The sequence below is a fragment of the Emys orbicularis genome, chromosome 5, assembly GCF_028017835.1.
Source record: "Emys orbicularis isolate rEmyOrb1 chromosome 5, rEmyOrb1.hap1, whole genome shotgun sequence".
NCBI lineage: Eukaryota > Metazoa > Chordata > Testudines > Emydidae > Emys > Emys orbicularis.
The window spans coordinates 78,011,083-78,038,254 of NC_088687.1; the positions used below are offsets into that span (position 1 = coordinate 78,011,083).

The following is a 27,172-nucleotide window of genomic DNA, read 5'->3' on the forward strand; positions in this document are numbered from 1 at the left end:
CGTAGAACTGGGGACTGGTTGCTTTTCCACCAGATTCTGCTATCTCAGTCTAGGGAGTACAGCAATTGAATTGCTGTTGCATCACCGAGATGCTATGGAAATAAATACTTTATAAAATGCGTAAATTAATAAAAAGTCAGTTTCTTCACTGGACAAGCCACCACCAACAAACTTAAGATGTTACTGAATGACAGAAATTAGAGAAGGAAAAGGTCTGCTGTATTAAGTTACCTAGTCCAGGGGTTCTCACACATTTTCATGTTGTGGACCACATCTGAATAAAAAAAATTGTCTTGTGGACCATCTCCCCTCCCATTTGTATAAGCTCCCTGTGCCAACTACATCAATTACTTTTGTGGGAAAAGTGATATCAGGAAAGCATATCTGTATCTTTAGCTGTCTTTTAGTCTCCAGTGTCCAGTTATTGGCCCTAAACACTGGAATTCATTTCGCATTGGTCTGTAAGACTAATATATTTTCTCATGCTTTTCCTGAGTGGCAATGGTAGTTTATCCTCGGGAATACCAGTGGGGATCTACTATGGCAACTGGTGTGATGGCTTTTATGGAAATCAAACAATGTATAGCAAATAGAACAATTTTTCTTATTTCATTTGGGAAATATAAGAGAAGAAGGAGTGAAAAAAATGTGACTGACATCTGAAATTTTACAGTGTGGTCCCTTTGAAATTAGACCCGATATCCTTTTGTCTGATGTGCTCTTTGCTCATTTCATTGCACTATAACAATGTTGAACCACTGTTGCATAGCTTCAATACGATCATTTTCAGGTGAGCAAAAATGAAAAAAAATAAGGCTGTGCTAAGGTCTCTCCCTTTAAAAGGAAGTCTTCTGAAACTCGTGGGTCCTGGAAGTCACAGTACCATTTCTAAGGAATTTTGCCAATGACTTCATTCAATAGGAGGAGGATAGGAACCTAAATGATGAAGTTCCTTGGCTTTGTGGAATAGGTAACCAAAATAAATAAATAAAATAAAATAAATTACCCCCCCCCCCCAAGAAACCAACCCCACCCACCACCACATAGTGCTACCTTTTTTTGTCTAAGCAAGGCTTTGTTTAGTTCTGGTGAGCCCACCCCCCATGAGCCTTCTGTCTTTAGTTCTGATATTTTCTTAACTGTTCATGTCAGGTCCCTCCAAAGACATTTATCACCTCTTAAAAGGCTACTTTCTTAAGATCTTGAAAAATGACGTCACTACCAGTATCAGAAATATAAATTATGCCATAAACTGATGTTGCTCCACTGACATCAATGGACTGGTGCCTATGTATTGCAGCTGAGAATCTGGCCCTGAATCTGGAAATCTGAGCTACACCTCTACCTCGATATAACGCGACCCAATATAACATGAATTCGGATATAATGCGGTAAAGCAGTGCTCCAGGGGGGCGGGGCTGCGCACTCCGGTGGATCAAAGCAAGTTCGATATAACGCGGTTTCACCTATAACACGGTAAGATTTTTTGGCTCCTGAGGACAGCATTATATCGGGGTAGAGGTGTATATGCTATGACTACATCTGCATTAGGCGATCTCTTATTCAGGTAAGCAGGACTTGGCAAAAGTACATATTTGAGACAGTAGCTACTAAAAGAGTGAAGCACATGTTTCTGAAGTTATAGCAATGTGAAGATATATCATTTGTATCTCTCAACCAGCTAGAAGAACTGTGGCTTTGAAATAACAGTTGTTTTCTTTTTTTAAACTGTTTGACTTGTACCATCCCTGTGTGGCTGTCTAGAACGCTAGAGTAGCTCACATTCTGCACTGGAAATCCTTGGTAGAATGCACAATTACAGACGAATATGTTTGAAAAAAGGCTTTCACGACTGGATAAGATTATGAACATTTATCTTTTCTTCACTGACTCTTCTCTCCCCTTCCCTAACCCTTTCCTTAGCTGGGTGGTACACTAAGCAGTTTCATGGTAAGGGATCCTACTCGCATGAGCTGCCACTGCACAGCTGCTTCTGCTGTGTTGGGGCTCCAATTGAGCAGTATTTCACTAAACAGGGAACGAGGTGATAAAGGAGATTATATTAACACTAAAATTAGATCATCCTCATTTAGAGCATCCAGCAAGAAGAGAGAGAGAGGAAAAAATAGAGACTACCAAAGGAAAAACACAGACAGCTGATCTGAGAAGATGACAATAGTGAATGGCTATTTGGGAGGCTGCTTAACTATGCTGCTCAATGACAGAATGTGTAATTGTTATAGTTGCACATAACAGTATTTAATTTTAGCTTTTTTTCCTTTAAAAAACCCTAGAAATTACAGTAAAAACCCAACTATGTTAAACAAATGTCATTTCAGTTGGAAAGTCAAGCAGTTGAAAGTTGTGTCCATGCAATCTCAATTCTGCCCATTTGCATGTACCGTATGAAACAGTCTGTATTGAGATGATCACATACTATTTTTTCTACAGCACTCCTATCTCATACAGTGCATAGTGGGACACTCTGGGGGTAGGATTAAAGTTGCATAGGCAATCGCAAATCTGGCATTTCATAACTTTCAAGTGCTTGACTTTGCAACCTAAATTTCTTTTAACATAGTTTCTCCCCCCTCCTTATGTCATTAATTATTGTTAGCTGCACGGTTTATAAAGGTAACAGTTCTGGAAACAATGTGTGTTCAAATGAATAATAAATTGAAATAAAATTAGATTCTGGGATAGGTTTTTCCATGTAGCAATACATTAAAATGCATAACTATCCATTTACTTGAAATGTAAAGACAACTCAGAATATAACTGGAATAAGAACCTACCGTTTTGCTGATGTAACTTGTGCTGATATTCATACATTGCAGCCCCTCACTATTGCAGCAACCTCCACATCTGTAGATGGATACACATGGGGGTTTAAAGAAGGTGTTTGTTGTTGCTCCAAACTCTTTCCCCACATCTACACACACCTCACGTGGCATGCACTGAGTTTTCCTCCATTCATTATCAATACCTGCCAAGTTATAGGGAAGTTCATACGTTATAATGCAGCTAGTTAAAATAAGAACAAATATCCCACCATAGATTAACAGCAACTTGCTTATGTTTGGAATCAGACTAGCATGTGACTTCGTATATTTAGATTCTTGATTCAATTAAATACACATTTCTTTAGAGAAACTGAATTCTCTCTGCAGTAACTTTCCAGAATCCCATGGCAGTGCTGCCAGGGAGCAGAGCCGCAGTGGGGACAGAGCTGTAGTGGAACCACTGGGATCCTAGTAAACATCTCCAAAGTCTAGGCAGATCTCAGGATAGCCAAAGATTTCAGAGAGATTTCCATGTAGAGTTTCCTATCCCTATGTGGCAATTTCTGCAGAGGAGAATCATCTGGCCTGGGTAACAAACACTTCAGGATTTGGACCATACCGTATGTTAAAAAGCATGTTTGATTTGTGTCTTGTACTATTAAGATGGTATTAAGGTAATTGGATGTTCATTTACTTTTGCTAACTACAGAGTGCTCTATCTATGCTTTTCCAATGCAAAAAACAAAAACAAGTTACAGGGCAATATTTTATACCTTCTTCATTAAACTTAAATTCTAATTAGGCTAGGCCCTTAGACAGTGATGGGATTTTCTGGCTGGGCATTTCTGCCAAATTGCAATTGTGCACAGCTCAGACCTCATTACTAAAAAGTGATGCAACTTGCCTCACTACAGCCCCGTTCCTCTGTCTTGGAGCCAACTTCTGTTAGGTTGCTTTCTGGCTCAAAGAAGAACTAACATTACACCTGTTATCTAATCAATTCCTCCTATAACAATTCAATTCAAACCCACCTACTCTATTGTAAATTTTACTCTTCCTCTTATAAGTTCTACATCTTCCCACCAAAAAAAATCTATAAAGTAGGGCTGTCGATTAATCGCAGTTAACTCATGCGATTAAGTAAAAAAAAATGAATCACAATTAAAAAAATTAATCGCAATTAATCGCAGTTTTAATTGCACTGTTAAACAATAGAATACCAACTGAAATTTATTAAATATTTTGGATGTTTTTCTACATTTTCATCTATGTTGTATTCTGTGTTGTAACTGAAATCAAAGTGTATATTATTTTTTATTATAAATATTTGCACTGTAAAAATGACAAACAAAATAAATAGTATTTTTCAATTCACCTCATACAAGAGCAACTTACAAATGTACATTTGTTACATAACTGCACTAAAAAATAAAATAAAATTTTAGAGCCTGCAAGTCCACTCAGTCCTACTTCTTGTTCAGCCAATCGCTCAGACAAACAAGTTTGTTTACATTTGTAGGAGATAATGCTGCCCGCTTCTTATTTACAATGTCACCTGAAAGTGAGAACAGGCTTTCTCGTGGCACTGTTGTAGTTGGCGTTGCAAGATATTTACATGCCAGATGCACTAAAGATTCATATATCCCTTCATGCTTCAACCATCATTCCAGGGGACATGCGTCCATGCTGATGACTGGTTCTGCTTGATAACAATCCAAAGCAGAGTGGACCGACGCATGTTCATTTCATCATCTGAGTCAGATGCCACCTGCAGATTTTCTTTTTTGGTGGTTCAGGTTCTGTAGTTTCTGCATCAGAGTGTTGCTTTTAAGACTTCTAAAAACATGCTCCATACTTTGTCCCTCTCAGATTTTGGAAGGCACTTCAGATTCTTAAACGTTGGGTCGAGTGCTGAAGCTATCTTTAGAAATCTCACATTGGTACCTTTTTTGCGTTTTGTCAAATCTGCAGTGAAAGTGTTCTTAAAATGAACAACGTGCTGGGTCATCATCCAAAACTGCTATAACATGAAATATATGGAAGAATGCAGGTAAAACAGAGCAGGGGACGTACAATTCTCCCCCAACGAGTTCAGTCACAAATTTAATTTACTCATTTTTTTTAATGACCGTCATCGGCATGGAAGCATGTCCTCTGGAATGATGGCTGAAGCATGAAAGGGCATATGAATGTTTAGCATATCTGGCACGTAAAATACCTTGCAGAAGTGCCATGCTACAAAAGTGCCATGCAAATGCCTGTTCTCACTTTCAGGTGACATTGTAAACAAGATGCGGGCAGCATTACCTCCTACAAATGTAAACAAACTTGTTTGTCTGAGCGATTGGCTGAACAAGAAGTAGGACTGAGTGGACTTGCAGGCTCTAAAATTTTACATTGTTTTATTTCTGAATGCAGTTTTTTTTTTACATAATTCTGCATTTGTAAGTTCAACTTTCATGATAAAGAGATTGCACTACAGTACTTGTATTAGGTGAATTGAAAAATACTATTTATTTTGTTTTTTTTTACAGTGCAAATACTTGTAATCAAAATTAAATATAAAGTGAGCACTGTGCATTTTGTACTCTGTGTTGTAATTGAAGTCAACATATTTGAAAGTATAGAAAACATCCAAAAATATTTAAATAAATGGTATTCTATTATTGCTTCACAGCGCGATTTTTTTTTAAAATTTTTTGACAGCCCTACCATAAAGTAATTTATTTTCAGGCAGAATGATTAAAAAAAAAAAGAATTATGTTAATGTCCATTAATGCTTCAACTGGTCTGTTGTAATATTATAAACATGCTTATTTTGATTGTGTAAAGTCACACCAAGGTGTGCAGTACTTGGCTACTCCAGGTGGTTGAAGATCCTTTGCCATGAGCCTCCCAGTGCATCTGAGGCATGCATCAATAGCTGAATAATGCATGCATTATTCTGGGTTATTGCTTAATTGAAGAAAATCAGGAGGAAAAAGACAAATATTTTCTCCTCCCTCCCCCTCCCCCCAGTGGGGACATTCTTTGGGAGTCACCTATTACTGCCTTCTTACTTCCTGCAAAGTCTTCAAAGTCCCAGCATAGCAGAGATTCTTTCCAGCTGAGGACTTCTGGATTTAATTTCAAATATCTGCTGTAATGTGCCATCTGAAAATGGTGCAAACACTTCCTTCTGCATCAGTGTACACCTCATGCATCCCACTGAGTTCACAAAACGTATATCAGAAAAAAATAGCCATAAGGATTAGTTTCTTTCATTATGGAAGTGTCTAAAGCAGTGCTTAATTTGTGCCAGAGCTTGCCAGGGCTGAGTCCTGGCACCTGTAGGCTTGGCAGTTCATAGCCCCGGCACCTCTGGCCTTGCCACGTCAGTTATGAAAATAAGAAAAATTGCTGAGCCCTGGCACCTCTTTAATTACAAATTAAGCACTGGTTTAAAGGTCCTAACTGATGCATTAATACAAATCAAAGGCCTTAGCCGTTTTTATTTTCAGTGCTTAGATTTTAAAGTGTTTTTGACACAATTGACATTTCTTCAGATTTTGATTTACAGTATTTGGTACATCTTTTATTTCCTGAACTTACTTTTCAAGATCTCTGCATTATAATGTGCTGCTGCAAATTTTATTGAATCATCTGATCTTGTGTCGAAGCTGGAGTGTTCCCTGTTGTGTTGCCAGCCCCCTTTCCTCAACTGACATTTGAACATTTTCCAGTACTCTGGGTAAAGTACTGTCATGAGTTCATCCACACTGGACACAGACCGCAACTGCTCTTCCAGCTCTTTGCTTGCATGAGCCTGTTAAAGAAACATGCAAGATTAATTACTTTCTGCATTGCACAAGTTTTGCTGTAAATTAGTTTGTTGAACAGCTAAGCTTTTGTAAAATCAAGTCTCCCCCTTAAGAATCTTCTTGCAAAAAAGTCTACACTGATGTTGTTCTGTAACGTCTGATACTGCAATGCCTTTCTCTCATCACTAATTCTTACTCAAACATGTTGTTCAAGATAAGTATTATTCATGTGAGAAAAGGGTTGCAGAAGTAAACCCTTGCACGATACAATTTGGAGGTTAAGGCAATGTATTACATTTTGTATTATGGATAACCGAATGATTTTTAAATAACATTTTTACTTTTTCAAACAAAATCAGAAAGATTTTATAATTATATTCATATTGCCTAGCATCATGTAACATTAAAAAGGATGAGATCAAGGAAAATTTTGCATGTTTTCCCAAAATTTCATGAAAGCAAAAAATGATGAAAGTGCAAAAATGGGTGAAAATGAAATTAGAGAATTTTTGAAAATTGTTTTTTTATAATTTTGTACATTGTTAGGGATCAATCCTGCAGACACTCGCTATAGAGCATAGTGTTTACTACTATGAATAGTTCAATTGAAGCCAATGAAACTATTCATAGTAGTAAGCACTATATTTGGTAATAAGTTATTGTAGGATCAGCCCTATCTTGTAGTTCTTTATTTGATAAATATCAGTTTCTCCCATCTCAAATATAAATGAGATATGAACATAGGTATTTTAAAAAAAATCTTGTTTAGAGTCAATCATGACTCTGCCACAAGCTTTGCACAAGTTTTCCATTGCCTCAAATGCAGCTTGTGAAAGAGATGATGACTATGAATTACATTCTGCCTTGTGATTCCCCTGTGTTGCCGGTGGAACATGCACCCCACCACCATACATTACACAGAAAATGTACCTGGTTAACACTCCATCCATTCCCTGCCCACTCTTACCCACATGCACAATGATGGTGGAGAAAACCACACACAATGGTTCTCTGGAAGTTGCTGTCTCCCCAGATGCAACTACCCACAGTATGGATATCCAGTGCAGAAGAAGAAGGGATGCCTTACAAGTCCTCATGCATGTGCATGCAGGAATGGACACAGTGTGGCCCTTCGATGGCAACATTAGAGACAACGTAAGCAGTGTTCATTAACTACTGTTTCTGTACATATAAATACATACACATACACTAACTATTGTCTTCTGCATCCCAGAAAGAAATGGCCACATTAAAAAAATATTGGTGACAAAACAGGTGGTTTAAAAATAATATAGCCTTATCAGAGTCTAACAATTTTAAGCAGGTCACATTTATTTTTTATCCTAACCTGCACAATAGTGTATTTCTAAATTTTCAAATATTTTGATATGGATGCTTTTAGGTGTCTGTGACAAGAAGTAGTATTAATTTTAGCAATGAATATGGCTTACATAAATTGGTTGCAAGATTTAGTCATGAATTAATTTCTATATGTAAACAAAATAAAGACTATTACATAATAAGAAATATTTTATTCCCTGCACAGTTGCAAAATATTGCTCTCAATGTTGCCAACTCTTGTGATTTTATTGTCAGTCTTGCAATATTTATTGCTTTACTTAAAACCCCAGTTCCTGGAGCTGACAAACTCATCTTCCATTATAAAACAAAACAGAACCTTCTAGCCTTCCAGGCAGCAGAGAAAACCCTGAAATGAGCACAATCTAAAGGCTCAGAAATCAAGAAGTCAAATAAAAGAACCCTTTTCTAAATCTTACGATTTTTTTGGAGGCCTGACTCATGATTTTTGAATGACTGGAGTTGGCAAGACTGTCCTGTACAATTACTACCAGGAAAAATAGAAATGATACAAAGATTTCATATATACTGAAAAACACTTTGTAGCTGAATGAACTATAACATGTTCATCTTATTTATTCTTCATTACAAGAGATATGAAGTATTCTCCCCCTTTCTTCCCTCCATCGGGGACACAGCAGCAGGGACCAGCCAGAGGCGTAGCGAGCGCCCTCCGTACCCTCCGACCGGAGTGGGCCCCGCAAGGAAGGGGGCCCCTAAAAGTGGCAAAAAAAATGTAAGGTATAACTAGGTAAGTGACATTTATTGACGCTATTGCACAATCCATGTCGGTTTTACTGACAAAACCGTGAAGTCATTATGATACGTCATAATGCTATTGGCTACATCAGTTGTCTGTCGGTCAGTTTCGAATTTTAGTTGGACCCATTCAAAGAATGTGTATTTGCGTTCATAATGGCGGTCGGCGGATAAATGTTATTAATTTAGTTGTTTAATTTTTTATCGTTTGAAGCGATTTGTTTCCAATGCAGAAGCGTGCTTTGTGATGTCTAAGAGAACGTATAAGAGCGGAGCTAGTAAACGAAAGGCAGCAAAAGATGCCGAGAAGGAACTTGAGAAAATTCCAAAGTTGTCAACGTATTTTGCGCTGCAATCCAACGTACAGGTACAGGCACATGAAACGGACAGCGCTAGCAGCGACGAATCGTATCCAGAAGTATCCAGAAGTGCTTCAAGTGAGGTCGAAGGTGAAGCCAGTTGTTCTACCAAACAAACTGTGACAGATATTCCAGCTGCTGCCGGGAAAGAAGTATCTGAATCTGAACCACTGACTGATGATCCAGGAGATTGGCCGTCTATAATATCGGACAGGCAAGTGTGTGACATTGTTGCACGTGGCCCACCGCAGCAGAATGAAAGTTACGAATTTCCATTTAACGAGGAAAGACGAAGGTTCACAAGTACTCATTTCTATCGAACCATGGCAAATGGCGAGAAAATAAGATGTTCATGGTTAATGTACTCAGTTCAGAAAGATGCCATTTTTTGTTTTTGTTGTAAATTATTTGGCACTGGCGACATACCGCTACGTCGTGGAACATCTGCTTGGAAAGCACTGTCAAAAAGACTTCAGCAGCATGAAACAGGCAAAGGTCATCAAGACTGTATGGTGAAATGGTTTGACCTTCGGTCAGGCATAGTAAACCGTACATCTATTGACCAACTCGAATTGCAGGCTTTTCTGAAAGAAAGAGATTTCTGGAGAAATGTTGTCAAACGCATGGTTGATGTCATTATTTTCTTGTCCAAAAGAAACTTGGCATTTCGAGGAAGTAATGAAAAGCTCGGCGATCCTTCGAATGGCAACTTTTTTGGACTGTTTGAATTGCTTGCAAAGTATGATACTGTCCTCAGCGAACTTTTACAGAGGATTAAGAAGGCAGAGACACATGTTCAGTACCTCAGTCCACAGATCCAAAACGAGCTGATTCAACTTGTTGCCAGTAACATTCAAGAGGCCAACATAGTGCAGCTTAAAAAAGCAAAATATTATTCAGTTATTTTGGACTGTATTCCCGACATGTCACATGAAGAACAGATGTCTGTGGTGTTACGCTTTGTTGAATGCAACGGTGAAGATGGTGTCAATATTCGTGAAGCGTTTGTTGGTTTTCTTAATGTTCATGATACAACTGGCGAGGGCTTATTGGAAGCATTTCTTGAAAAGGTAAACAACTTAGGAATAGACATTGCTGACATGAGAGGCCAAGCTTATGATAATGGCGCAAATATGAGAGGAAAGAATAAAGGAGTTCAAGCCCGCATGCTAGAAATAAATGACCGTGCCTTGTATGTACCATGTGGAGCTCACACTTGGAATCTTGTGATCTCAGACGCGGCAAAGTCATCGAAATATGCCGTTGACTTTTTCGGTCTGATTAACAGAATATACGTTATCTTTTCTTCTTCACCTTCACGTTGGGATATACTTCAAGAACATATGCCAATATCTGTTAAAGGGTTATCGGACACTCGTTGGGAGTCGAGAATTGATGCTGTGAAGCCATTGCGTTATCACCTTGAAGAATTGTGCAATGCTTTGTCATCTTTGCGAGAATATGCGCTCGAAAAGAAAGATGGCAATACAGCAACAGAAGCCGGTGCGCTTTTAGACCATGTTACGACGTGGCCTTTTGTTCTGACTGTGTACACGTGGTACGATATACTATTTCACGTCAATAAAACCAGCAAATTAATTCAGTCACCAGATGTGTCATTTGACGTACTGCAGGCAGAAGTCGGTGCTACAAAGACGTTTTTGGAAGACTATCGAAATACAGGATATATCTCTGTGGTCACAAATGCACGTGAAATAGCAGAGCATATGGGTATTGAGCAGGTGTTTCCAGAAACCAGGGTGCGACGTAAGAAGAGAATGTTTGATTACGAATGTGCTGATGATTCGAGTCGTCTTTCTGCCGAAGAAAAATTCAAATCGCAGTTCTTTCTTGTTCTCACTGATCAGGCCATATCTTCTGTTTCGTCGCGATTTGACCAACTCGTGGAGTGGTATAAGTTGTTTGGATTTCTGTACAACGCTAACAGCCTGAAGCAGTGTCACAGAGAAAATGAACTGGAGACTCACAGCAAAAATTTTGAAAGAAAAATGGGAGACATTGATGCCAACGAACTCATAATGGAATTGAATCGTTTTATTTATGTCATCGAGAAAGAGAGAGGACTTGTCACGGCAAACAATTTTTTAACGTACATATACAAGAACAGCCTTCAGGAGATATATCCGAATCTTTGCATTTGCATCAGAATTCTTCTGACCACACCAGTTACTGTCGCTGGTGCTGAAAGGAGCTTCAGCAGAATGAAACTGATCAAGAATATCCTGCACTCAACCATGACAGATGACCGGCTTTCTGCGCTTGCAGTTATCTCAATCGAAAACAAGATTGCCAGATCTCTGGACTATGATGCATTGATTAACCAATTTGCAGAGAACAAGGCTCGAAAGAAGTGCTTTGCGTAAATACGGAATACATGTACACTGTAGGCCTATGTATACATAATATGAACCTTGTATATTGTATAAAATAAATACCGCATTCCAGTTTCTGCATTGTAAGGGGCCCCGCCCGGACATATGTTCGGAGGGGGCCACGTTCTTTGTTGCTACGGCCCTGGGACCAGCTCTAATTGCTACGCATGCCACCAGCCTCATAGGAGCAGCAGAGAAGCCTGAGTGCCCTTAAAGGGGCTGGGACCCTGCTTCTCTTATAATGTAGACATTCTGGACCTCGCAGGATCCTAGACTGAGCCCAAACGTTTACATAGCAATTAAACATCCCTTAGCATGAGCCCAAGTCAGCTGATGTGGGCCAGCCTCGGATATCTGCAGTATAGACATACCCAAAGTTACCTGAAATAAAATTGATGCTGTTCTGAAGGAACTCAAGTATGAAACTGTAGAACTACTAACAGTGAGTGATATGTAACTTATCATTTCAATCAGCTTCTGTACCAGATGACTGGAGGATATCTGGATGATATCCAGATCACTGGACAATGTGACACCAATTTTTAAAGAAGTGTCCAGAGGCAATCCTAGCAACTAAAGGCCGGTAAGCCTAACTTCAGTACCAGGCAAATTGGTTGAAACTACAGTAAAGAACAGAATTAACAGACACATAGATTAATACAATTTGTTGGGGAAGAAAGAGTCAACGAGGCTTTGTAAAGGGAAATCATGCCTCTCAAATCCATTAGAATTCTTTGAGGGGGTCAACAAATATGTGGACAAGGGTGATCCAGTGGATATAGTGTACTTGGATTTCCCTTTGACAAGGTCCTTCACCAAAGGCTCTTAAACCAAAGTAAACAGTCATGGGATAAGAGGAGAGGTCCTCTCATGGATCAGAAACTTTTTAAAAGACAGGGAAAAAAAGGATAAGAATAAATGGTCAGTTTTCAGAATGGACAGAGGTAAATAGTGGTGTCCTCCAGAGATCTGTACTGGGACCAGTGCTATTCAACATATTCATAAATGATCTGGAAAGAGGGATAAACAGTGAGGTGGCAAAATTTGCAGACAATACAAAATTATTCAAGATAGTTTAATCCAAAGCAGACTGTGAAGAGTTACAAAGGGATCTTGCAAAACTGCGTGACTGGGAAACAAAATGGCAGATGAAATTCAATGTTGATAAATGCAAAGTAATGCACATTGGAAAATATAATCCCAACAATACATACAAAATGATGGCGTCTAAATTAGCTGTTAGCACTCAAGAAAGTGATCTTGGATTCATTGTGGATAGTTGTCTGAAAACATCCACTCAGTGTACAGAAGCAATCAAAAAAGCTAACAATGTTGAGAACCATTAGGAAAAGGATAGATAAGACGACAGAAAATATCATAATGCCACTATATAAATTCATGGTATGCCCACACCTGTGTGCAGTTCTGTTCACCCCATCTGAAAATAAATATTAGCATGGAAAAGGTACACAAAAAGGCAACAAAAATGATTAAGGGTATGGAACAGCTCAGTATGAGGAGAGATTAAAAAGACTGGAACTTTTCAGCTTGGAAGAGAGACAACTAAGAAGGGATATGATAGCAGTCCATAAAATCATGAATGGTGTGGAGCAAGTGAATAAGGAAGTGTTATTCACTCCTTCACGATAACACCAGAACCAGGGGCCACTGAAATTAATAGGCAGAAGGTTTAAAACAAAAGGAAGTACTTCATCACACAACACATAGTCAATTTGTGGAATTTGTTGCCAGGGGATGTTGTGAAGGCCAAAACTATAGTGAGGTTCAAAAAAGAATGAGATAAGTTCATGGACAGGTCTATCATGGCCAATGGGAGATGTGGGGGTGGCACTTGGGGCAGGAGCAGCATGCAGAGCCCCCTGGCTGCCCCTACACGTAGGAGCTGGAGGGGGGACATGCCGCTGCTTCCAGGAGCCACGCAGAGCCGTGGCATGCGCAGAGCGGGACTAGCCCCCAACCCCGCTCCCTGGCTGCAGCACCGGAGCGGGGCAAGCCCCAGACTCCGCTTCCTGGCAAGAGCTCGAGGGCCAGATTAAAATGTCTGAAGGGCCGGATGCGGCCCCCGGGCCATAGTTTGCCCACCCCATGTCTAGCAGCAGAAACCAGAGCCAAAAAAAAAACAAACAGATTTTTTTGTTCATTTACAGACCACCAAAGACCAACGGATTCAAAAAGGAGCTAAGTAAAACCTTGTTGTGAAAGGGTGGGGGCTTCAAATTTACCAGACACCTACCAGCCTGAGGTTGATATGAAAGTTATATCCAGAAATTAGGGTGCAAGGCCAAGCATCTCAATAGGAATTCTTGCCCTTCCCACCAAAAATGCTGCTCATCAGCAAGTTGATCCTGGACTATGTTGATAAGGTTCCCCATCCCTCATCTTTAGTACTGATCTCAAGCTAGTATGTTTAGTCCTCTGGTAACCTAGACAAGCGGATTTCCTTAAACTCTACAAAACCGTTTTGCTTATGAGCTAAGTCATAAATTAGGCACTTGTATAGCATTTTAGATCTATGTTGCAAATTGAATTTTTTCATGGCCATACCACTTAGTAAAAAGCTTCATCTTCAAATTGGATTGGAGATATTATATGCAATTTCAGCTATTCAACACAATTGAGGAGGTGGCTTTAGAAACAAGTGTTTGGTCATAATTTTAAAGTGCTGAAGTTTTATTTATTTGTGATAAGATCAGAAGCATTTACAAAAAAGCAATAGTACTAAAAACAGTTAAAAAGTCAAACATATTGTCATTACATTATTTCTTCATTTGCAAATCTACTCTATTGTTCTCTTCTTGTAATAGAGCTGCCAGTGGAGCTGAGAGACTGGGCTCTCAGCTCCCCGCAGTGCCCCTCTTAAGTCAGTGCAAGTGCTCCTGGTGAGAACACGCACAAATGACTCAAGGAGGGTAGTGTAGACATGCACCACTGCAGTAATTACTGTGGTGGTTGTAAGTTGACCAAATGTAAGTTGACTTAGGATTGTAGTATAGACATACCCTGAGGAAGTCACCTTGGTTCACTCACATTCAGAAGTTTATCTCTGTATACCCATACTACTGAGAAAAGAAGACTGAGGGGGAACCTGAAAACAGCCTTTAACATATTTCAAGACTCTTATAAAGAGGATGGTAACCAACTGTTCTCCAAATCCACTGAAGGTAGGACAACAAGTAATGGACTTAATCTGTGGCAAGGGAATTTACGTTAGATATTTGAGAAACTTTCTAACTACAGGGGTAGTTAAACGCTAGAATAGGCTTCCAAGAGCTGCTACGAAATCCTCTTAATTGTTTTTAAGAACAGGCATGACAAACACCTGTCAGGGATGTTCTAGGTAACTTGGTCCTGCAGCAGCACAGGTAGCTGGACTAGATGACCTCTTGAGGTCCCTTCCAGCCCTACATTTCTATGATTCTGTCAAGAGCTCGAAATGCCATGTGTGTCTGAAGCTTAATATCTACAGAAATGGATGGCTTAATATTCCAGCTCCACTTGCCAGAGAAAGTTGCATATTCACTCCTGATAAGTATAATTTTCAAGTCCTGATCTAAGATAATGTTGTGAAATATTGTTTTAAAAATGCATTTCCTCATGGATTTTCCAGAAGGCCATGTGTACTGTTAATGTAATAGTGTTTACAATTTAAAGGGTTCATTTAAAGGAGAACATAATGAAGCATGCACACATTTTTCAAATGTGGGCAAAAGGAAAACACAATATATTTATAAGATACAGTACATATTTTCTGCAAAATGAAGTCTTGGTGGAGAAGACGAATACTATTTTGATGTCTGCTGAGAAAGTGCAGCAAGATTATTCCATTATACCTGCTCAAATTCTAGGAGACTGATTAAAATAGATTCACAGGGAGTATTGAAGCATTTTCAGTATAGCAGAGGGAAGTTTTCTAATGCACTATACCTTGTTTATTCTATAAATGACCCATGAAACTGGACCTATAATTGTCCTAGTTACAAGTGAGTAATTAGAATGATCACAAAATCACAATTTTTGTTCTTAAGAATCACTCGCTATTGAGCTTAATTAATGAACACACTTCCCTTAAAAGCAACTGATGTTTTAAGTCAGGTTTACAAGTACAATGTAGGGAACCTATTCAGTCACTAGAGGGCTTTTGCTATTTCTTCTCTTCAGCCTGACAAGGGAAGGAAGCATGGAAGCAAGAGTGAATAGCAAGGTACACATACTGTACTAAGTATTGTAACCAGAGCCCTCCGAAGCACCATTAACGATTTAGAGGAGAAAGAAAAGGAAGGTTGTCTATTTATTGCCGGTATGTGTCTGCAAATGTATTTCAAAATGTGTGTTGACCTCTCCTTGCTGTAGTCATCATTAACCTGTAGGCATGAATTTTGAACTGCGGCAAATTAGGCAAGTATTTATAACTGGTTCATGTTGAATGAGATAATTAGAGGCATTAATGACCTATGTAGAAATTTAATTCTGGCCCAGCAATCAAACAGACAGTACTGCCAAATTGTACACACAACTAAATCTTAATTTCCACTTGATTAAATGAGGGCGTGAACTGCATTTCTAACAGTAATTGAGTTGGCCAAGGAACCTTGAGCTGGAATTAACTGCCAGCAACATTTGATAAAGGAAAAAGTATTCAGTATAAAAAATTAAATAAATGAATTCTTTAGAACCAGAACTATAAAAGCAGTTCTTACTGATGTCTGGACATTTGCAAAAAATCTACATATAGTGGTTTTGGTTAATTAATCTAATCAAACTAGCTAACTCTTTTTTTATCTAGGCTCTTTGTTCTGCTTTTGGTTGTAGCATAGTGCATACCAGAAATGATACTTTTAAATCTTTAAGTAGTTTGGCTTCATGAAAATCAACATCATAATAACTGTTCAGAAAAGCATAACATGAAAAAACCAAAACCAAAAAGAAACCAAACAAGAACAGAAATGTACTGTAAATTAATGAATAGAGCCCTTATGTTTAACAGTGTTATGCTAGATCAGATTAACAAGGTTTGGAAGTGATTAAGGTTTGAATATTTGATTACTTACACCATGCTAGTTATTCTCAAATGAACTTTTAGATGTAATCCTAAATTTAAAATAAAACCATTGTATTAATCATGACAACTGTTATTTTGCCATAAAATAACAAACATTATCAAGCTATTTAGATAATAGCAATTCTAAAACAGTGAGGGCCAGACTGTGACTTCTGATTAATTAACAGTCTGCTGATTTCAATGGGAGCCACTTGCATGCAACAGAGGGTAGAGCCCAGCCCTAGCTTCTTGATGGGAGGGAAGAGTGCTACCTATACCCACCATGCTTTCCTTTCTCTTTCTATTATGTAAATGAGTCAGTTAAGTCCAAGGAAACATTTCACTGACCCGTCCTAAAATACTCAGGCCAACCCTGGGCATAGTTGTGATATCACGCTGAGTAGGAGCTGGTTACATTTTGGAGGAAAAGCCTGAAAAATTCTTTCACTGACCAATCTTTACAAGGTTAGGAGTGACTGTGTGGAGTGGAACAATTCCTCAAAAGACAGAAGTGTGAGCAGGAAATCCCACAAGAAGACGCTCACTTCATTTCTTTTCATCTACATAGTTTATTGAGGAGCAGGGGAGAAAAGGGCCCTAAATGAACCAAGTGACAAATCCTCTCCTTCTAAACAAAGTAACAAGGCCTAGTAAATAAACTATCCCACACAGTAAATTTCTTATAGACCTACCTATCTATATTTCTATAGTTCTTATCACTCTGGTATCTTAGTGGCATTGTGAAACAAGAAAGTATATGGCTTGATTTTCTTATTCCAAAGCTATTATATAATTACCTACATTTTGGAAAACTTTGTTCTGTAAAATAGATGTATTTCATAATGTGGTATTCCAACTCTATAGTATGTTAAATATTTCATAAAATTATAGTTAACAGAAAAACAATATCTGGAAGGTTAAAAAACATCTATGAACAAAATGAAGTTTATAACATGTTTCCCTATTCTTTACATTTACAGTTTATTTTATGTATCCCTTATATCCTTCTCTATTAATATCAAAGGTCAAAATACTTAATATTTGGCAGAGACTATGACACAATTGATGGTGCAATATGCAATAACAGTAATTAATGCATCTGCTGTGATTATAGTTGTCAGCACATTAGATTTTCAAGGATTTTCTTCATAGGAAAATTCTGGCTCTAAAGCAATCCATTTTAATGTACTTGTATACCCCATTTATTGACCAATTTAAATATATTAAAAAATCATGTCATTAATTTAGCATAGGGAAGCAAACATAGGTAGTGTGCAAATACATGGAAATATTGCTAAAGAAAGCTGTGCGTAAACATTTCTCTTGCATAATCTTTTAGAATTATTGCAATTTATATGTATTTTCCTTTAGAATATTGATGTGATTAATGTCAATTAAATGAAAATATAATAATTCCAACTGAAGAAAAATCTGAACCATATAGTATGATTAAACATCAACTTTGCTATATGCCACTTACATTCAAGCTGAATATGATATGCCTGATTTTGATCTCACATCTGTTTAGCACTAATATAATTTAACTGATTTCCAAAATTGTAAAACTCCTTTTTATTAATTTTAAATATTTATAGAGCACTGTAATTTTGCATGGTTCTTTATAGAAATCAGAAGATGACACTGACCCTGATTCTGGTCTCATGCTAATTTAAATCAGGAATAACACTACTGAAGTCAACTGGACAATGTACAGCTGATATGAGTGAGATCAGTACCAGACCCACTGTCCCTAAACCAAAAAGCTTAAAACCACACCAGACAAACAAGAAAACATAGAAAACAGACAAAAGAAATGATAGAAAAGGAAGTGAAAAAAGGATAAAATAAATACGATATGATTTAGATTATACTGCAAATAAGCTTTATATATTCTGATATTTTTAACACTGAGAATGAGGTAGAGAAAAGGGAAATGAATAGAGGTTAAAGGTGGAAAGAAAAGCAAAATAAATGAATTTGAGAAGGGATCTGAAGAAAGAGAGAGTGAAAGTCTGACGCACAGGAAGAAGGATATAACATCAGGTAAAGAGAGGATGAAACAAAATGTAAAGGGCTGCAAAAGTTTTATTTCTAAATGAAAAAGTACACAAATTCTTTAATTTAAAACAAAACAAAAAAGGAGATAGTTGATAATCCTGCATGAAACTAATCCTATCCTCAGTTATTGAATTTATCTGCATGGTTTACCTATTCTACATAATTAAGTATCTGAAGAATACAGCTGGTTGAGAAATAGAATTTCCCTTCCACAGGAAATAGGATATTTTGAAATTTCTTTAGTCCCTAAGAACAACAAATATTAGAAATTTTTTAATTTACTGCAAAATGAAAGTTCTGAAATATTTTGTTTTGGCAACACTGAAATGACCTAAACATTTTGTTTCAATAAGGTCAAAATGTTTTGTTTAAATTTAATAATTTTGTCATACACATACACACACGTCAAAATGATAAAAATCAAAACAAAATGTTTTGACCTTATCAAAACAAAACATTTCAATAATTTCCCATCAAAAATTTTGACAAAATAGATACGTTCCCATTAAATATTTCAAATTGGCATTTCCTGAAAGCAAACTGTTCCACTGGAAAACTTTAAGCCAATTCTACTGAAGAGTTATCAGTCTGTGAATGTAATCAATAATGGCATCCAAATGCTCTTGAAAGATATCTGGTTTATTTTATAGTTATATATTATTTTTTCATAAGGTGCTGTTTTCATCACAGTCTAGATGTAGTCTGATTCTGAGGATAGGAAATTATCAATCACCAAAACCAGAATCTGTTTTAAATTTAGCTATATAAGTGATATAAAGAAGTATTAACAAACTGAAGAAGTGTTGTCACAGTGCTTGAATCCAGACTGATCTCAGTTCTCCTCAGAACACTGACCCCCAGTTTATGACCCTGAGACAAATTCTACTCCTATTTACATCAGCGTAAATCTGATCTAAATTTACTGTGTAGTTAAGACTGACTAAATGAGAACTGAATTTGTACTCCTGTATGCAACATTGTAGGTTGAGATTTTACCAAAACTAGATTTATTTAAATCATATTTAAAATACGGCTTTGAAAATGACATATTGTAAGCTTTTTTTGTTTATTAATCTATTATTGACAGTAATGCTTTCTGTCAATATTTACCAATAAATCATTTTATCACCTATAATATTTTAATTTAGGTACTGTCTGAAGTTATAGCTTTCTGTTGCTTCATGTTATTCTAATTATCCAACAGTGCCTTAAGGGTGAATGTTTGGATCAAATAACTTTGACAGAGAAGTATGTATATATCCCACATGCAGGTGAGTTAAGTAATCTTGGGCAAGCAACGTAACTTCTCAATACTTCAGTTTCCCCCCTCCTTTGTGAATCACTTTGAAATCTATGTATTTCATTTTTTTTCAATGTAGGATTCATTGCAGCAGCCATCTTTTCCCTCCCCTACTTCAGTAAACAAGAAAAGTTATATCTGAGAACTTTGAGAATCATTAGTTACCAATACAGATGGACTCACACAAAGTCTTTTATGGGAGACAAACTTGATATTTTATTTATAAGAATAAATTCTCTAGATGAATATGTTACCAAGATAGAAGGGTGACTGGATAATGTGAACAATGTGAGCAAACAGTGAGTGGAAGAATTTAATCCACTCTTGTAAAATACAGCACAGTATGTGACAGGCTTATAAAAAAAGATGGGAAACCAAATCTGTGTGTGTGGAAAAGACCTAAACCCTTGGAATTCCTACAAAAAAGAAAAGTCCTGAAGCAAATTCCTTCCATATTGATTTGGAAGCACAAGATGAACTGAAGTAGCTAAATTCTATAGTAGTCCTGCCAAATGGTCTGCTACACAAGAAAATACAATTACAGTATTGCTACAATTTTAGATTACAGAGACAGAGAAACTCTTTGTTACAGCTAGGGGAAAAAAGGAGACCAAACATTTCAAGGAAACAAAACTTTAATTTTCCTAGATCTTAGCTAAACCATACATTCTCACAGGAGAGAGCTGGAGGCTATGAGAAGGGATTTCCAATAAGAAAGCAATGATGGTACAATCCTAAGATTTCATGGTTTTATATCGTCTCTCCATTAGTGTAGTATCTGACCATCTCTCACGTAAAATTGATTAGCAGCAGTGAAGTCCCTAGTGGACTTCACAGAATTTCTGTCTCTTCTCCCTTTTCAGGGTAAAAACTCTGCTTGGGGTAATTTTTTGTTACTGTTCTTAGTTTCTGTTTCGTTGACCGGGTCTATGGGATGGAGGTGGAAGGAATATCAGTGTTGTGAGTGTCATTCTGGGCATGCGGGAAAGCCTTCATTAAAAAGGTAGGTTCTGCAGCATTTCCTAAAGATGGTCAATTCACCTCTCTGGAAGTTCTTTCCATATTGACCCCCCTTGACTGAGGCTGTTTTGTCCCAGCTCTCGGGCACTTCTGTCTGGTCTTTGTGATCTGCATTGTTCTAAAGCAATGCAACTGTCAGGGACATTCCATCACCATTCTCAGAGTTCTGCTAGACAGGAAAGATGGGAATCACTGTAGTGCTGTGCTATCTACTCCTGCTATGTCACATGGGTGGCTAACCGTGCCTTGTGGTCCACTATGTCAAAAGCTCCGGAGAGTTCTAGGAGGATGGAGGGAGTTATTCACCTTTTGCAGTAACGATGGTTCTTCAAGTTGTGTCCCCCTATGGGTGCTCCACTATAGGTGTGTCTGCGTCCCTACGCCTCTGATCGGAGATTTTAGATAGCAGCATCTGTTTGGCTCGCACATGCACTCTTCCTGTCTCATGCCTTGCCTTGAGGCTATCAATCGCTAAATGGGCAAATCGCCCTCAGTTCCTTCTCTATTGCAGAGCCCCATATTGAGAACTCCAAAATAGAGGGAAGAGGGTGGGTTGTGGAGCACCCATAGGGACACACATCTCGAAGAACCATTGTTACTGCACAAGGTGAGTAACTCCCTCTTCTTCTTCTTCTTCTTCTTCTTCGAGTATTGTCCCTATGGTTGCTCCACAACCCACAGCAGTATGATGGAGGACTGGGGAGGACTGGGGCTTCAGAGTCGAGTCTATTAATGATGTCAGCACTGTACAGACGAAGATGGCATCGGAAGCTGAGTGTTGTGTAAGTGCATAGTGTTCTGTGAAGGTATGAGTAGACGCCCAAGTTGCTGCTCTGCATATTTCTGAGATGGGGATATTTCTAACGAATGAGACAGAGGTGGAAACAGATCTCATGGAATATGTGTGGACTCCGGATGGAGGTTGCAGATTACGGGCATGATAACAACAGTTAATACAGTTGAGACCCATTTTGAGAGATATTGCAGAGCCCTTGGATCTGTCTGCAATAGATAGGAACAGTTTAGGAGATTTCCTAAAGTCCTTTGTCCTGTTCAAATAAAATGCCAAAGCTCTTCTAACATCAAGAATATGTAATATTGCCTCCCTGTTGTCATGGTGAGGCTTTGGGAAGAAGGTGAGAAGTGAAGGAATTGGTTAATATGGAAGGACGAGGCTACTTTGGGGAGGAACTTTGGGCGTGGCCTCAGTGTGGCTTTGTCTTTAAAGAAAATTGTGAAGGGGGAGTGTGCCATTAGTGCAGCTATTTCACCTATTTTCCATGAGGAGGTGATGGCCACTATGTACGCGAGTACATAGCCGTGGGTCCGAAAGGTGCCCTTGTTAGGCTTCTGAGAACTAGATTAAGGTCCCATGTTGGCATGGAGCATCTGGTTTGTGGGAAGAGGTTTCCCATGCCCTTGAGGAATCTCTTTGTTGTTGCATGGGCGAATATTGAATATCCATCTGTCTGCTCATTGAAGGCCGTTATAGCTGCAAGGTGTACTTTTAGTGAGCAAAGAGACAGTCCCTTCTTAGGATCTAGTATGTAGTCTAGAATTAGGGGAAGGGTGGAAGATGCTGGGGTAATTTGTTTGGAATTACAACAGATTTGGAATCTTTTCCACTTTTGCACTTAAGTGTGATGAGTCATTGATTTTCTGATGTGTAGTAGCACTTCTTTGACCTCCTCAGAGCAGAAATTCTCTATGCATTGGAACCATGGAGGAGCCAAGCCTTGAGTCAGAGAACCTGTAAATTGGGATGAAAGGTCTGTCCAGCATTCTGGGAGAGGAGGTGAGGAATTGGTTGAAGAGAAGTTGGTGTGGGTTCCTTGAAAGCTGTGCTAGGGGTACCACATTTGTCTTGGCCAGGTGAGAACTATGAGTATAACTTTTGCTTTTTCCCTCTTTATTTTTAGTAAGACCTTTTATATAAGAGGGAATGGAGGAAAGGCATACAGAAGCTCTTCGTTCCATTGAAAAAGGAAAGAATCACCTAGTGACTGTTTCCCCATTCCGGCTCTGGTGCAATAACAGGAGCATTTCTTGTTCAGGTAAGTAGCAAACAAGTCTATTGTTGGAGGCCCTCAGCGACTGAATATGTCGGGTCCATTTCCCATTCATGATCATGTGAGAACTTGCGACAGACTGTCTGCCATGATAATTCTGTAATCCTGGAAGGTAAGTGGCTGATATGAGAACTTTGTGGTGAATGCACCAATTCCATAGTTTTACTGCTTCTGTGCAGAGGGAGGGTGATCAGGCACCCCCTTGTCAATTTATGTAAAACATGCATGCTATGTTGTCTGTCATAATTTTTCGTATGCATACCCTTGATTACTGGTAGAAAAAACGCACAAGCATTCCTGACTGCTCTGAGTTCCAAAAGGTTGTTATGGAGTGCGGATTCCATGGGGGACCATTTGCCCTGAACCTTGTGGTTGTTCAGGTGAGCTCCCCAGCCTATTAGAGATGTGTCTTGTCAGTATCAATGCTAGTGGAGGTGCATGAATGGGATCCCTTCAGACATTCCTTGGATCTTTTCCACCATTCTAGGGAGCCTTTGACCAGGAATGGCATCGACAGTGGCTTGTTTAATCTGTCCTTGTTTGGCATGTATACCAATCTAAGGCATGCTTGTAGGCACCGCATGTGTAGTCTCACATGAGATATCATGAATGTGCCCGCTGCCATGTGCCCAAGAAACTGAAGGCAATTTCTGATTGACATTTGTGGGCTGGCCTTGACTGTGTCTATTAGGGTGGTCAGGGTGTTATATCTGTGTAGTGGGAGGAATGCTCTGGCCTCCACCGCGTCAAGATAAGCCACTATCAACTCCAAGTGTTGCACTGGTGTTAAGGTCAATTTCTGGGTATCGAGTTGTAAACCCAACTGTGCAAATATGTCCATAATCTTTCGAGTTGCTCGTAGGGTGTCGTCAAATGAACAAGCACTGAGAAGGCAATCGTCTAAATATGCGTAGATTATGATTCCCAATTTGCGTAGATGAGCTGCTACCACAGATAGAATTTTGGAAAATACTCTGGGTACAGACAATAGGCCAAATGGAAGCATTCTGTATTGGTAGTGGTCTTGGCCAAAGGTGAAGCAGAGGAATCTTCTGTGGGATAGTTGAATTGATATGTAGAAATAGGCATCTTGGAGGTCAAGGGCTGAGAACCAGTCTCCCTGGTCTAGAGATGGAATAACTCCTAGTTACTAGTGTAACCATCTTGAATTTTTGCGCCTTTATGTATTTGTTTAGTGCTTTTAGATATAATATAGGTCTCCAACCTCCTTTTTTCTTGGGAATCAGGAAATATCTGGAATAAAAGCCTTTTCCTTTGAGTAGCCCATATGCATAGCAGGTGATCTATGTCCTACTGCAGAAAGCTTTTGTTAGAAAGGTCCCTGGAGAGGGACAGGGAAGGAGGGAGGTGAAGTGGATGGGAGTAACCTTTGGAAATGATCTCCAGAACCCATTTGTCTGAAGTTATGTTTTCCCAGTTCTATCTGAACAGAGCAAGGCGGTGTCCAAAAGGATGTTGTAAGAGTTGTATATGGCAGCAATTGTTGATGAGAGCGATTGCTGCGGGCCTCAACCAATGTGTCAAAACTGGTGTTTGGAGGTCAAGGGTTGTGATGTTGAAGTTTGGTGGGCTGATGGCCTTCTTTCTTGGATTCTTGGTCTCATGCGTTGAGGATCAAAGTACTTTTGGGACGGAGGGAACTGGGCCGGACGGGATCTATAGGACGATTGTGTACTAAATTTTATTTTCTAACCGGTGTGTAGATCCCTAACAAGCAGAGCATGGCTCGAGTCTTTGAGTGTGTGAAATGAGGCATCAGTCTTGTTGGCAAAGAGCTTGGAGCCCTCAAATGGGAGGTCTTCTACTGTTGTCTGTACTTCCTTTAGTAGTCCTGAGAGGAGTAACCAGGTAGCTTTTCTCATTACCACCGTTGTCGACACCGAGCAGGCTGCTGTGTCTGCGGGATCTAGAGTAGTCTGCAGTGCCGTGCACACTACCAGCTGGCCCCCATTAAGGATGGTTTGAAATTGTTCTTTGTTTGTCTGGCAGGTGTTCAATAAAAGCATTAAGTTTGCCATAATTCATGTGGTCATACTTTGAGATTAGGGCCTGGTAGTTTGCAATCTGAAATTTTAAAGTTGCAGAAGAGTATGCTTTTCTCCTGAATAGATCAAGTCTCTTCCAGTCTTTATCATAAGGGGTAGATTTAATGTGGTACTGTCTTCCATGAGCATTCACAGCATCCACAACTATAGAATTTAGTGAGGGGTACAAAAAAGAGAAAGTCTACATCCTTGGACAGCATGTAATATCTTTTATTGGCCTCTTGCAATTAGGTCTTATGGAGTCTGGTGTTTGCCAAATAACCCTGGCAGGATCAAAAATCACCTTGTTGACTGGAAGGGCGTTTTGTGATGAGGAGGCTATATGCAGGATGTCTAATAGTTTGTGATGAGACTTATCTCCTTGAGAGGAATCTGGAGTGCATCAGTGACCGTCTTAGTGAGGTCTTGAAAGAATTTAAAACCATCCACCTTCTGATGGTGAGGATGATGAGATATTTGCTGGTGGGGTAACATCCCTTTTTAATCTAGGCTCCTGCTCCTCCTCCTCAAAAGTTTGCTCCTGCAGTTCTGGGGCTCTGGAGAGAGAGGCCGAGGGAGATTGCTTTGCGCTCTCTCTCTCTAGGAGATACTGGAGGCCCTAGATGGATGATGCCTGTAAGCTGTCCTGGCGCCACTGGGGCGGAGGAAACTGCATGGGTAGTGGCACTCACAGGTGTTCATACCAGGTGGGTTGAAACTCCAAATGTGGGTGCACATTGGATATCCCCGGGTGTTGCTCAGATGCGCTGTGGTGTGAGGCTAAGGAGAGGTTGTCATCCTCCTCACGGTCTGCCTCTTCACTGGAGAAGAATGGGACTGACAGGGAAGCTGGTGGTGAGTGTCCTGGTGCCAAGTGTGATCCTGGGGACCAGGATGTAGTTGGAATTGGAGCACTGGTACTGAGTAGCGGAAATTCTGGCATCTCTGTTACCAATAGGTCCCTGGAAAAATAAAACTCCTGCAGTATCACAGTGATGGTCGGTACCACTAGGGTTTGCTGCTGCTGGCAGCAAGTCAGTACCCAGGGAGATATCTCTGGGGTGACCATTGTTAAGGAGGAGACCCAGGACAGGATCACAGGCCAGTCTGAGGGAACTATCCATCATTATGAGTTTAAGTTTTAGCTCGCGGCTCTTCCTTGTCCTGGCCTTTTGGGAGAAGGTGCACTTCTGCGTATGGTGAGCCTCTCCGAGGCACCGAATACAGAGCGAGTGTTAGTTGCTAATTGGTACTGCCTCTCTGCAGGAGAGGCAATGTTTGAACCCAGGAAGCCAGGCATACCCCATAATAGGGAGTGGTCCCCCGTGAAGGGGAGAAAAAAAATGTGTCAACAATGACAGGGAGAAAAACGAAGGTATAAAAGTTTTTTTGTTTTTTTTCTTTGAGAAAAATAAAATGGGGAAAGGAGAACAAACGGAAACTCTACTTAGAAACTATAAAGAAAGGAAACTCTACTGTCAACTACAAAAATACAACAAACTGAAATTTGAATTGGACTGCTGATCGCTCCGTCTCAGGCCAAGGGTGGTTCACCCAAGCAGTGCTAGATAGCCTCGAGGCAAAGCACGAGACGGGGAGAGCATATGTGTTGGCTTAGCGGACACAGCTATCTAAAATCTCCAATCAGAGATGCAGCAACGCAGACACACCTACAGTGGAGCACCCATATGGGACACTACTCGAAGAAGGACTTTTATAGTGCAATCTCTAGGGTTCTCTTTATGCTGTGCCCTGGATTGAACCCTGATAATGAGGCATCCGGGATGTTGGATTGTCATATGGCAATTCTGTACCCTGCAGAGCTCAATATATGTTATAAAAGTAAAACCTGCGGTTTTTGGTACTCAAACTCAGATAATCAATTATTAACTAACATGAATCTCAAACTTCTGAGGAAGAAGACTTACAGGAGTAAAAACTGGAGTTTGATTAAGAGGTTTGCTTATAAGATCTTATTCTCTTGGAAATTAAGGGTTTGTCTACGTGGTGTGCCATGCTAACTAACATGCTGCACTCTAACCTGGGTAGACTCTGCTGGTATGCTCTAAAAGATACCTAGTTTGTGTTAATGCAGTCCTAACATAGTACAGCTAGGACTATGTTATTGTGAACTAAATGCCTTTAGAGCACGCCAGTAGGGTCTACAC

General features: G+C 39.3%; 1 protein-coding gene across 1 annotated transcript in view; it reads right to left on the reverse strand.

The window, feature by feature from the left end:
* VEGFC (vascular endothelial growth factor C) overlaps positions 1-27,172 on the reverse strand; it is a 144,109-nt gene that overhangs the window by 37,616 nt on the left and 79,321 nt on the right. Inside the window, exons 2-3 of the mRNA XM_065404876.1 lie at positions 6,375-6,588; positions 2,796-2,986 (exon numbers count right to left, since the gene is read on the reverse strand). Of these exons, the coding sequence (XP_065260948.1) occupies positions 2,796-2,986; positions 6,375-6,588 (405 nt within the window). The remainder of the gene's footprint in view (positions 1-2,795; positions 2,987-6,374; positions 6,589-27,172) is intronic.